General features: G+C 35.7%; 1 protein-coding gene across 2 annotated transcripts; it reads left to right on the top strand.

Annotated features, from left to right (window-relative positions):
* The first annotated feature begins 4,389 nt into the window (after window positions 1-4,389).
* Window positions 4,390-12,944, top strand: LOC143054639 (uncharacterized). 2 transcript variants are annotated; one of them, XM_076227655.1, is made up of 6 exons: window positions 4,390-4,550; window positions 6,742-6,817; window positions 7,986-8,049; window positions 8,882-9,006; window positions 11,787-11,811; window positions 12,699-12,944. In XM_076227655.1, the coding sequence occupies exons 1-6, from the start codon at window positions 4,391-4,393 to the stop codon at window positions 12,777-12,779; spliced, it is 531 nt and encodes a 176-aa protein (XP_076083770.1). In that variant the 5' UTR covers window position 4,390; the 3' UTR covers window positions 12,780-12,944. The 2 variants fall into 2 exon arrangements, with proteins under 2 accessions (XP_076083770.1, XP_076083772.1); XM_076227657.1 differs by lacking the exon at window positions 11,787-11,811.
* The last annotated feature ends 857 nt before the right edge of the window (window positions 12,945-13,801 follow it).

Here is a 13,801-nt window from a genome sequence, read left to right as displayed (position 1 = left end):
TTATTGGGGTGTAAAAGCGTTGACCGAAGTACATTTTGTATGAAGCGAGAGCGCTTCATACTAAAAATGTGCGCACGTTCATTTAAGAATTGAATGCTTCTTTTTGTAAATTTATTGGGTTGTAAAAGCGTTGACCGAAGTACATTTTGTATGAAGCGCGGAAGCGCTTCATTCTAAAAATGTACGCACGGTCAACGCTTTTACAACCCTATAAAGTTACAAAAAGAAGCATTCAATACTTATAATTACATTTTTTAGCTATGATTATGAAAACACGAATTTTATATATTTTATTATTTAATTCACCTGTGCACTTTATTGTTGGAGCACGTGTTATCATAAATGAAAAGTTGTATTGAGCAATGCAACTGCTTACGGAATAACACGAGATGTGCAGTTAGCCAATCAGAATAAAATATTATAATGAAACATACATCTGATGTAATTATATTAGGATAAACTTTTCGTTATTCATTTTCCGCCAGTTCATATTAGGATAAACTTTTCGTTATTCATGTTCCGCCAGTTTATATTAGGATAAACTTTTCGTTATTCATTTTCCGCCAGTTCATATTAGGATATACTTTTCGTTATTCATTTTCCGCCAGTTTATATTAGGATAAACTTTTCGTTATTCATTTTCCGCCAGTTCATATTAGGATAAACTTTTCGTTATTCATTTTCTGCCAGTTTATATTAGGATAAACATTTCGTTATTCATTTTCCGCCAGTTTATATTAGGATAAACATTTTTCAAATAAACTATTCACCGTGTCAATTACTTGTATTCTATATAAGACGGTTTGCTGTGTTTCCGAGGGCTTTTTATTCCCCCGCTTTTTATACTGTTTTACCTCTATCTCTCAGTCCATCCATCCATCCATCCTTCCGTCCCATGAATATATTTCTTTGCCCTTTTCTCAGGTACTACGTTACAAGGATTTCTGAAATTTTGTTTCAGGGTTTATATATGTCAGCTATACCGCGTGGTGCGTTTTAAGATTCATCATTCAACAACTTCCTGTTTGCCGAACACTTACATCATTTTACACATGACATCCAAGTTGAAAATTTTCGTCACATTTTTCTCAGGAACTACGTTAGAAGAATTTTTGAAATTTGGTTTCAAGGTTTATAGACATGCTTGCTATACCGTGTGACGCGTTTTCAGATTTATCACTCGACAACTTCCTGTTAACCGTCTTGGGTATTTGGGTATTTGGGAGAAGGTATCATCAGTGAGCAGTAGATCACAGTTTCACTTGTTTCTACAGAATCTGCTTACTCTTCCGGAGCACCATGAACTTCTCAGTCTTCACTTTTCTATGTTGTGTATAGCGTAGTGTTGTGTTATTATTTCAAACTTTGAATGCCTCTTTTGATGACTTTTGCTGGTCTTTTTCCACTTGTGATAACCGCAGTCCCGTTATCTTTTCCTCAATTGTAACATTATCAAACGTGACGTATCATCGTACTGTGTGGCCTACAGAATAAGAATAAGAATATTTGATGGGCAGCATAACATGTTCACATAAAACAATACATTATAATTTGTAACAGAAAAAAAAACATTTTTATACATTGAAAAGAAACATTAAAAGTTCAGACAGATGTAATTATCTTCATTCTATAAAAATCACATACTATTAGTTACATAGTGTGCTAGTGACCTAATACGGTATATATGGGGTCAGTAAATTCCATATGGGGTGAGAGCGAAGCTCGAATCCCCATTTGGAATTTACTGACCCCATATATACCGTATTACGTCACTAGCACACTATGTAACGAATTTATCTTACCGACTATCTTAACGTGTAAAATTTAGACCAGTGACCTATCAAAATGAGCAAGTCTTCAATACAGTTAGCATTAACATGATTAAGAAACTTACTACTCCATTGATCCTACAAAAACAGATGCCAACAATGCCAACTTGTTAGATTTTTAGTGTTTTATAAATTTATTTTAATCTTAATCATCAATTTCTTCGTCTGTTGAAACCTTTACGATTTTTTCTAAGTACTATTTTGTTTTTCTAAAGGGACGTAACACCACTACCAGAGACATTACTCTGCCACTACTAACCGTGTATGAAATTAGCCCCGCCTCCCTACTACCTTATATGGAATATAAAGGGACGTAACTCCACTACTAACCGTGTATGAAATAAGCCCCGCCTCCCTACTAACCTAATATCAAATAAACACGGTTTCCACGAGGACGCTTTTAACCAATCATATTCCTAGAAATGTATAGGAGGTAAGATAAATTTAATTCCAGACAGGACCAGAACTATAAGATCATTACAATTATCATTGTTATTACATACATTAATTAACATTTCGTCTAACATCTAGACATGTAATAATATAGCTCCCTAAATATTTAAGTACAAATTTTCATTAGTAAATAACCAAACAAAGTTTTCCTCATTTGAAAGATATATAAAATTAGAACAGATACAGTGTATCTCCTTGAAAAATATCTTCCTAAATGAGCAATAGGACGGGTTCCGAATATGGAATATAAAGGGACGTAACTCCACTACTAACCGTGTATGAAATAAGCTCCGCATCCCTACTAATCTTATATCAAATATACACGGTTTGCACGCGGACGCTTTATCCAATCATATTCCTAGAAATGTATTAGAAGTAAGATAAGACGGTTCCATAGTGGAGAAGCACCTAATTTCCTCTCGGGGTATGGTTTGGTTATATTACTTGAACTTTAGTTCTCTGTGTAATGCGTTGGAATGGTTGCCTGTGTTCTTTGTTTTCATTTTTCATTTTTTGTCATGGTGTTGTCTGTTATAACTGAACTTATGATATTTGAATGGTCTGTAGTACCTTCTTTTCTTGTTTTTTTAAGAAAATTGAGTTTATATAGATTTTCTGATAATTCACGCGTATATAAATCAAACCAATTAGTATCAAATTCAATAATAAATCCTATTTATTTGTAAATATTAAAATTGAGAATGGAAATGGGGAATGTGTCAAAGAGACAACAACCCGACCATAGAGCAGACAACAGCCAAAGGCCACCAACAGGTCGTCAATACAGCGAGAAATTCCCGCACCCGGAGGAGTCCTTCAGCTGGCCCCTAAACAAATATATATACTAGTTCAGTGATAATGAACGCCATACTAAACTCCAAATTATACACAAGAAACTAAAATTAAAAATAATACAAGACCAACAAAGGCCAGAGGCTCCTGACTTGGGACAGGCACAAAAATTGTATGCTAATATTCTGTGTGTGCTAATAATCTGTGTGTGTACTAAGTAAAGTAAGTTCAAATGCCCAACGTGACCAGTTGACATGAAGCAGCTCTAAAGTATTTGGTTAACAATCATGAGTGTATCCCTGTTATGTTGTATTTAAGAGAGAATGATTCAGACGGACAACGTGCTTATATGTTTCTCCAAAAAAGACAACATCATACAACTTCAGCTTTTGAAGGGGAGGGGGTCATATGAAGGGGAGGGGTCATGTGCACCACTTTCTCATCCCATACACATATGTATTCAATAACAGTCAATTAGTTCGTAAGGGTTCCTGTAAAACTGCCAAAGACATGAATTTAACTTTAACATAAGAACACTTTTGTTCAAAAACTTCTTAGTACATTGTATAAGCAACCCTCTGTAAAAGCCGAATTATTCCGGCGTTCGTAATTTATATTACAATTATCAGAAAATACATGATTATAGAAACATGTGATCACACTAGGAGATATATACTCATTATGAAGGCACTGCCAAATTTTGCATAATAAAACTTAAAAGTTCACAGATGTGTAAAGCTGAAACCAGTTATTTTGTCCCCCCAAAAAATAAAAAATATCAAGAATCTATATGCACCATTTCAATCATTTACACCTTAAGTCAACAGTATAACGGTACGAAGGTCTAGTCATTAATTTTACTCTTTTTCCAAAATTACATTTGCACCCGCTGTGTGACCTGGAACCACTGGCACAGAAACGGAGTATAGTTTGAGGAAGGTCATTTGATTTTTAATTAGGGTTGGAGAGCTGGATGGTCATGTAGCGTCGAGGGAAGGAACAACGAGCACCTGCTATTAAAGATATTTTTCACCGTCAAAGTTGGATGAGCAGATTATTTTAAATTGATTTTTCACCCTGTCTTCATAAGATCATTCATTTCCACTGCCGATCAGGACAGTTAAATTATTATTTGCATCCCGGCCCCTTTTTTTACGGCAACAAGTTAAATTTATGTGTCCGTCGATACAAATACTGCTATGGAAATCTATGGTCTGCCATTGTCCTCAACAACTTTTTATGCACATCATAATCATGTGCTCGATATTTTTTTCCCAGTTTATATAACTTGTATAGACACGTGATGATTTTTTACCATGGCATGTGATTTGGTTATACAACTAAACATGGCGATACCGGGAAGTTTGGTTCTGTGCTCCTTATCATTTCTGCTGTTTCTGGTTCCACAGATGTCATGTCATCTCTGCCTCATAAGTCCAACTCAAAGAGGGTCGATGACCGGACTTAATACACAAGGTAAGATTAGCTGGAATTTACTCTAATATTTACTTTTCACATTTTAATGACAAGAAGACTCGTGAAGTTCCTGGGTGAAGCTCTAGGCAACAGCGCCTTATTACGATTCTTTGTACCCGCATGCACTCCAAATCTTGGAGTGAAATACATGGCAAACATTAGTATTCGTGGTCATGTGATTATGTAAATAAAAAATTATTGGCGGGATTTTCTTCCTGGTATATTTATAAATATCCATTTTTAAACATCCAGTCAAGTATAAAACGTAAATTGTAATTACAGGATTTGTTTTGATAAATCACAAACTAGGCACAATGTGTATGAGTTAAGCAATTACTATAACTGATTATTACTTATTAAGTATATGTCGTATATTGTGTTGCATTTGTAAGGGTCACTGATGACAGAGGTTTAAATAGAGAATAGTGAACAATATGCTATATAGTCTAAGTACAGAAAAACGGGACTAATAAAATAAAGAATTAATAATAACAAGGTGTTGATATTTAAAGATGTTAAAGAATAATGAGCAAAAAAATAGTATGAAGAAAAAGAAAAAAATATCTTCATAAGGGAGCTACCATTTGATTTTTATAGAAGGGATGAAATTTGAAAAAAAATAGGCAGGACAGGAGTGTTGAGTAAAAAAAAACCGGCAGGATGAGCAACTTGGTAAAAAAAAGGCAGGATGACAATTTGTGTAAAAAAAGTCGGGATAAACTAGTAAAAAAAAAAGGCAGGACCGAATAGAGTACAAAATAAAAAGGCAGGACAGACATGACAGAGATTACAATTAAAAAAAAAAGCAGGACAAAATTTTTCATCCTAGCCCCCCCCCCCCCCTAAAAATCAAATGGTAGCTCCCTAAATGAAGGACCCCAACCAAACCACTAATTTGATATGTTTGTATGAATCATATAAATTCACATGATTTTGTGTGTATGTGTGGTTAAATTATTTAAACAGGAAAGTAGTCTTGAGTGGGATTAGAAAAGAAAATTGAAAATGTCTTCATTGCTGCTATGAAATCGTTAGCAACGAAAATAACATTACATTTTGTTTAAGAGTTGCCCTGGACTCTATGATGACTGGAGTATAGAAATATGGTAGCCTGGACTTCCACAGACCAAAAGTAAACACAATGCTAAATAATGTGTCCCTTTTGTATGAGCTTTATATCTTTTATATATATCGCAGCCCCATCCGTTCTGAACGGGGGACGATAATTAAATGCACTGTGTAAATGTGTAAGAGATTGTCACCACAAGCACGTTCAAGAGCTTTTTTAGAGCTTAATTCTAAACTATAGTATTGAGTCATAGTGTAACAGGAGGACACGAGAACAAACTGCAACCAATAATGATCAAGGGTTAAACGACTTACAGTAAGTCAGAAGCAAACGAGTACATAAATAAGACCGTTGGTTTTCTCGTTAGAATTGTTTTACATTTGTCATTTCGGGGCCTTTTATAGCTGACTATGCGGTATGGTCTTGGTTCATTGCTGAATGCAGTACGGTGACCTATAGTTGTTAATTTCTGTGTCACTTGGTCTCCTGTGGAGAGTTGTCTCATTGGAATCATACCACATATTCTTGTTTTATATTTCAGTGATAAAGGTCGTATGCAAGCGAAGCATCATCTGTGTCCCATGAACACATTCTCCATTTATTTAGGTTTATTTATGAGTTTGCGGAAAAAATATTAAGTGGCCCGACCCCATATATACCATATCCTTGTATTTTCAACTTAAAAATCATGCATTGAATAATAAACCTGTTTTAATCTCATATATTATGAGTCATAATAGTGCCACTAGTGCGATATAACTTTGTAAATATCTTGAATATTGATAACTTGTATTTCTGAACATTATTTGAGAGAAATTTCAGACTACAGTTGTATTATGTTGAGTTTATGTTTGTTACTGGAGAGCATTATCTTATTTAAAAATCCCACATTGTCTCCTCAAGGATTCGTACTCTTGTGTCACTAGTCAGTCTATAGTCTAACCGACTAAACTTAAGAAGTTGTTTCCTAACAAACAATCTTAATGATGGCTTAATATCTACCACTCAATTAAAACAAAAATATAGTAACATGTATAAAGGCCGAGTATTTTGGACTTTTGTTAATTAAGTCTGTGAGTATTTACACGTCCAAATAACCGTGTTTCTAAAATACTTTTACAGCATCAAAAGATTGCATTTTGTTGAAACCTCCTTGTGGCGGACGCCCATCAGAACCAAAGAATGCTGCAATTTTAAGGTAAATCGTAAACAGTTATAATAGTAATCAGGGGCGGATCCAGCCATTTTAAAAAAAGGGGGGGTTCCAACCACTGGCATGTCCCCATTCCAATGCATTGATCGTCCAAAAAAAGGGGGTTCCAACCCCCGGAACCCCCCCCCCCGACCCCTGGATCCGCCACTGGTAATGTTATATATTCTATGATAAAGTAATTAAAAACCTGGTCACGTGTAGTTTATTTTAATTCAAGTAGTTTCATTTTCCTTTTGTGTGGCAAGAGATGTATCAGGACAAGAACATGTTAATGTGGTATGACTATGAACCCTTCTTATGTTGTACTGTTATACCACTGTCCCAGGTTAGAGTGAGGGTTTGGATCCCGCTAACATGTTTAACCCTGTCCCATTATTTATGTATGTGCCTGTCCCAAGTCAGGAGCCTGTAATTCAGTGGTTGTCGTTTGTTTATGTGTTCCATATTTGTTTTTCGTTCATTTTTTTTTTACATAAATAAGGCCGTTAGTTTTCTCGTTTGAATTGTTTTACATTTTCTTATCGGAGCTGACTATGCGGTATGGGCTTTACTCATTGTTGAAGGCCGTACGGTGACCTATAGTTGTTAATGTCTGTGTCATTTTGGTCTTGAGTGGATAGTTGTCTCATTGGCAACCATACCACATCTTCTTTTTTTATATTGTACGTAAAACGACATTCTGGACCGCGTTTTAATTGTGCTTTTTCAGAGGTGCATGTCACCCTTTCTGGCCGAACATATTAGTTTAATTTCGAGACGACTAGTCTTCACTCACAGTCCTACACCACAGCTAATGTCATGTGTTTTGTAAAGAATCATCAAGTGCCAGTTTCAAAATTGGTTTGGCCCGTTGGGGCTCGAACACTTGATTTTATTCAATCGAGGGGACTACGCTAGCTACTGCAGTACTATCTGGGCTTTTCAATTTCACAAGGCGACAACATATTTCAGGTAAATGATTAATCAAAACCTTATTAATCGGTTTTGGAAAACGAACTAGTGGTCAACTTGTCCAGTTGATTTTCAATTAGTTGTACTCAAATCTTTCGAATGGTGTTTTTCAATAAGAACCTCAACGGAGCCTGTTAGTTGACGAAAATTATTTATCATGTTATTATTTGCTTTTCGTTGCATACCTTTTCTAACATTGCAGGGCAGGACAGAATACCACCGTAACTTTCCAGAAGAATCTCAATCACTGGATACAGAAATCTCCTGTAAGTAGAACCAAGTCTGGACCAAGTCGGGAATATGATACTATAGTAGTTGTTTTCTATTAATTTTTTTGATATTGCCCTATGATAAGGGAATTTCTGTTTCGAATTTTCCTTGTTTTTTTGTATTTTTTGTATTTTACTTTTTAATCCAAAATTATTGTTAACTTTGCTTAAGTTAGATCCTCAGCTTAGATCGTCTCATCAGACGAACGCATTTAAAACCGCCAAACGAAAATTCAAATAAACATTCATTTAAAGTTTTGCATGTTTCCAAATCTCTATAATTCTATGTTGTATTTGTCATTTGTGAAGTTTCGAAAAATAAAACATTGTTAAAACTTACCCCACAACGAGATTATATACACTATTTAAAAAAACTTGTATGTTTTCTAAAGCACTGCAATTGTACATAAGAATAAGTACCCACCAAAAATACTTCAGTAGAACAGACCACATCAAGTGACACTAAATGACAACAAACTCCTCCGAAAAAGGAGTAGCACTAACAACAACAGCAACAACACTAAACTAGAAACGTTAACATATGGTAACCTCAACGCAAAAGTAGTTACTATAATAACTTAAATCAAACTTACTTTTCTTACAAATGGTCGATCACAAAATAATCTTTCTCACGATGTCATATAAGACGACTTTCCCACAATGCACCCATCATAATTGATGCACGCTGCAAAATCGTAGCGCCAATAATCCAACAGTGTATCTAAGTGATACAGGTCCATTTGGTAAACCTCTGACGTGTAATTCAATATTTCTCTATGATTGAACCATACTTATCATAATTATGCTTATTTCAAAATTTAAATTTCAGGGAGAGTTTAGGGTAAATATTGGGGTAGAAGGTACAGAGAAGTTTCAATCACTGGCAGTAGTGAAGGACAACAACGAACCCAATCTCCATCTCTATACCGTTCCAATAACTGTCCCTTCTGACAGGTAATATCTTCATCTTTATACAATTCTTTTAATTGTCCCCTGGTAGAACAGTTCTTCATCTGTATACAGCTTATTATTGTCCCAAAGGCAGATTACATCCTCATCCCATAAAATAAGTGCCAGGCTTATATATTTTTACACCAGACGCGCGATTCTTCTACATAGGACTTAGTAAAATAATGTTTTTAGAGCCATGGTGTAGTGGTTAGTGCGGCATCGGACTACTAACACAAAGGTTCCTGGTTCGATTCCGGTTCCGGGATGAAAATTTCAGGGACTGAATTTTCGGCTCTCCCTTGACACCATTTACGAGTATGGTCTTGAGGAAACGATGATAGTCCGTCGGAAGGGGACGACAAATAGCTGACCCGTGTTAAGAGAGAGCCATATCTCTTGCGCATTAAAGACACCCTTGTAGATTTCGACAAAGAGCAGGCTAATGTAGCTACAAGGCAGCACTCGCAGCCGCAAAATAGAAACTTTTAGGTATTGATATAAGTTGCATAACTTGTTTCCCAATGCACTATAAATAAATATATTTACACTGATAATGTTTATTGAATAAATGCACATTTATACCCCAATGGGATGGAAGGCATACTTAGAAGTGACGCTGGCACGCTCAGTGATGATGTAACATAAAATATTGTCCTCCATGAAATATTGTCCCTGTCTGTGAAATTTTGTCACCTCCCTCTGGACAATACTTCACTATGAAATACTGATCAATACTGGCTTTGAAAATCTTTTTTAATCGAATTTTTTACACAACAGTACACAAGCATGTATCAAGCACATTTTAAGATTTATAACTAAAATGGTTTTGTTTAGTAAGGAATTTATATTATTACTAATAGTGAGCTTCAAATTTGCATAGATACTTTACAAATGGTTTATTATAGAATAAATAATTGTCAAATAGATATAGGAAGATGTGGTATGAGTGCCAATGAGACAACTCTCCATTGTATGTTTCATTGTATTACATTATATTGTACACATATAAGTAATGTACTGACAATTACTTATTTTGTAAATATATACACAAAAATTCCTATAGACCTTCTCTAATATGAATATAAGTTCATAACCTCCCCTTTACGAGACAAAGTTTCATAGTATTCATCTGTGAAATATTGTCTCAATTAACACGAAATATAACCTGCCTTTAACTAGACAAAGTTCCACAGTATTTTTCTGTGAAATACTGTCTATATACAGACCAAATTTCACTATGAAAATTTGACATGTGTCCATAGACGAGGACCAGTGGCGGATCCAGAACTTTTCCTAAGGGGGGGGGGGGGGGAGGGCGCTGTCTGACCTAAGAGGGGGGGCTCCAGTCATGCTTCAATGATTCCCTATATAATCACCCAAATTTTTCCCACGAAAGGGGGGCCCGGGCCCCTCAGCCCCCCCTGGATCCGCATATGAGGACAATATTTAATGAAAAATAGTTATGAAATATTGTCTTACGGTAAAATATTTCATAGAACAATATTTTGCTTTACAGTGACACGTAAGACTATCATCTCTGCATATCAATACCTGGGTCGTATTTGATTTCATTTTAAACAACGATTTTCCATAGACGAGGACCAGTGGCGGATCCAGATCTTTTCCTAAAGGGGGGGGCGCTCCTGTCATGCTTCAATTATTCCCTATATAATCAACCAAATTTTTCCCACGAAAGGAGGGACCTGGGTCCCTCAGCCCCACCCCACCCCTGGATCCGCCTATGCAGGACAATATTTCATGAAATATAGTTATGAAAAATTGTCTTACGGTAAAATATTTCATAGGACAATATTTTGCTTTACAATGACACGTAAGACTATCATCTCTGCATATCAATACCTGGGTCGTATTTGATTTCATTTTAAACAACGATTTTCCATAGACGAGGACCAGTGGCGGATCCAGATCTTTTCCTAAAGGGGGGGGGGGCTCCTGTCATGCTTCAATGATTCCCTATATAATCAACCAAATTTTTCCCACGAAAGGAGGGACCTGGGTCCCTCAGCCCCACCCCACCCCTGGATCCGCCTATGCAGGACAATATTTCATGAAATATAGTTATGAAAAATTGTCTTACGGTAAAATATTTCATAGGACAATATTTTGCTTTACAATGACACGTAAGACTATCATCTCTGCATATCAATACCTGGGTCGTATTTGATTTCATTTTAAACAACGATTTTCCATAGACGAGGACCAGTGGCGGATCCAGATCTTTTCCTAAAGGGGGCGGGGGGCTCCTGTCATGCTTCAATGATTCCCTATATAATCAACCAAATTTTTCCCAAGAAAGGAGGGACCTGGGTCTCTCAGCCCCCCCCCCCAACGGATCCGCCTATGCAGGACAATATTTCATGAAATATAGTTATGAAAAATTGTCTTACGGTACAATATTTCATAGGACAATATTTTGCTTTACAATGACACGTAAGACTATCATCTCTGCATATCAATACCTGGGTCATTTGTATTTGATTTCATTTTAAACAACGATATACCAAAGAATTGCCGACTCATCTTTATGTACTATGGACCTCGATGGACGTAATTTTGAAAATATGGTTTACATCGACCCAACTAACTATTCAGGGACGATATCAAAAGTTCAATGTAGGATAAAAAAAACTTAATTCACATAGTTTTTTCACTGAAACTTACAGTAACTAATACTCAGGTGACCGGCCAATGATTTTAACTTGAAGTTTAGTTTTTCATACGAGCACACAGCAATTGATAATTGTCTCTCTCCTTTATTACAGACTAAAACAGACGCTTGTACTTCAGGTATGTAAGATTTAATTATCAAAAGTACGAGACATATAAACAAACTTATATTATGTCTCTGCTAGTATTATTCAAGAACAAAACGAGAATAATATATTGTTAACTGGGAGTCTCATTGGGGGGTTCCGATCCCGGATCCCGCTTACTGTTTTGTCAGATTCCCGTATCCCGCTTACACTATGTACGTAAGTAATTCTCATTTTTTTTGTCCATTCCCGGGTCCCGCTAGACCTCATTTCCCGTTTTCACGACACAATAATTTGACTTTCCCGTGTCACGCTTACAAAAAATCGGCAATCCCGCTTCACGCTTAGACCCCAATGAGACCCACTTAACTTTGCGATTTGTTTTGCCTCTGATGGAAATATAACAGGGTTGCGTTCAATATAATAGTAGCGGCTACGTAGTGCTACATGTACCTAGATTTATGACTGAGCAGCTAGCCTAGCTGCTATTAATATCTATGTAGCAGCTAGGCTAGCTACACGAAAACGGTTTAATAGTCATAAATCTACGTAGCCCTTTGTATAAGATTTGAACATTTTCCACTGTAATATTATCGGTATGGTCACGTGGCAATAAAGTGCCCCATTTTGTGCATACTGATGTGATGTTAGCACTTTGTTTAAATATTCAATAGCATTGAGTTAGGCTTTTAAAGTCAATTCGGGATTTCGGAAATTTATCACAAGAAAGTTGTTTTGGACCCAATTGTAATGCATACACAAAGATGACACAAAATAGTCATGAAAGACCCCCCCTCCTTCTCACGGTGATTGTTTCCAATTCGACAGATTATTAAAAAAAACCTGAGCAAAATGAAATAGAACATTTTTATTTTTTTTCTATAATCAATAAGTTAAAGTTTTATTTTCGTTCTTTTACAGGTCGTGTATGTCACAAATAACCCTCAAGCACCACCTATGTTTTACCAGTGCAGAGACGTCCAGATAATAGACAACTTCTAAATTGAAAATGAAATTCTAGATGAAAGTTACGTGCATAATGTATATAAAGAACCCTATAGATAAATTACATTCCTTTAAAAATATTTATTTTGTGACATGTTAAGAACATAACTTTTTCTTATTATTAGCTTGTGTCTTGCCGTTCACAAATATATGTCTCAATATTGGTCACAATGTTATTTCTTCACATGTCACTAATCTTCACATGTCACTAATCTTCACATGTCACTGATCTTCACATGTCACTAATCTTCACATGTCATTCCATCACATACATGTATCACCCTCTTACAATTCGTTTTAAATGATGTTAGCATTTATTTGGATGGACTGGTTGTCTGTCCTTCTAACTTATTAACCTGTAAGTTGCAAGGTAACAACCAGCCTACATTTTGGCTACTGTTACATACATTTAAAAAAAATAGGTTCTTTTCTAAGAAGGTGTCAGACCACCAATTAAAAATCCCTATCTGTTCAACCAAATTTTGCAATTTTCACAGCTTTCTAAATATTTTACCTTAAGTTTAACTTCAAGGAAACCAGGTATATCCTGAATTGTACATGTATCACCTTCCTACATGCCAATTTTCAACCAATGTTTAAAGTCTTGTAACAAATTTCTGATTTTGAAAAGACAGGTACTACCAAAATAACTCCCGGTTTTCTGGAAATCTTAAATTAGTGTACTATGTAGCGCATTAATCCTGAATTTGTAATGCAAACTCATAGACAAGTGAATTTTGGCTCAAAATGGTCTAAATATATTTCCCTTTCACCAAAAGTTTCATTTCTGCAAATTTGTTGGTAAGTTTAAGTAAACAATGACATCAAAAGCACTATTTTGTGTCAAAGTAGGACTACTTTTACATACGTTCTAAATAGGAGGGAGTAATTGGTGGTCTGACACCAGAAACGCAAGACAATAAATCATTGTGGTCCTCTTAAAATTATGTTACCAGTATTGAGTAACTAATTTGGTTTTACTCGGAATTGAAGTCATACATGTATATCTATTCATTAGT

Source organism: Mytilus galloprovincialis, chromosome 12 (genome assembly GCF_965363235.1).
Source record: "Mytilus galloprovincialis chromosome 12, xbMytGall1.hap1.1, whole genome shotgun sequence".
Lineage (NCBI taxonomy): Eukaryota > Metazoa > Mollusca > Bivalvia > Mytilida > Mytilidae > Mytilus > Mytilus galloprovincialis.
Note: the sequence above shows the minus strand (reverse complement) of the source record. Positions and strands in the feature narration are given on the sequence as shown.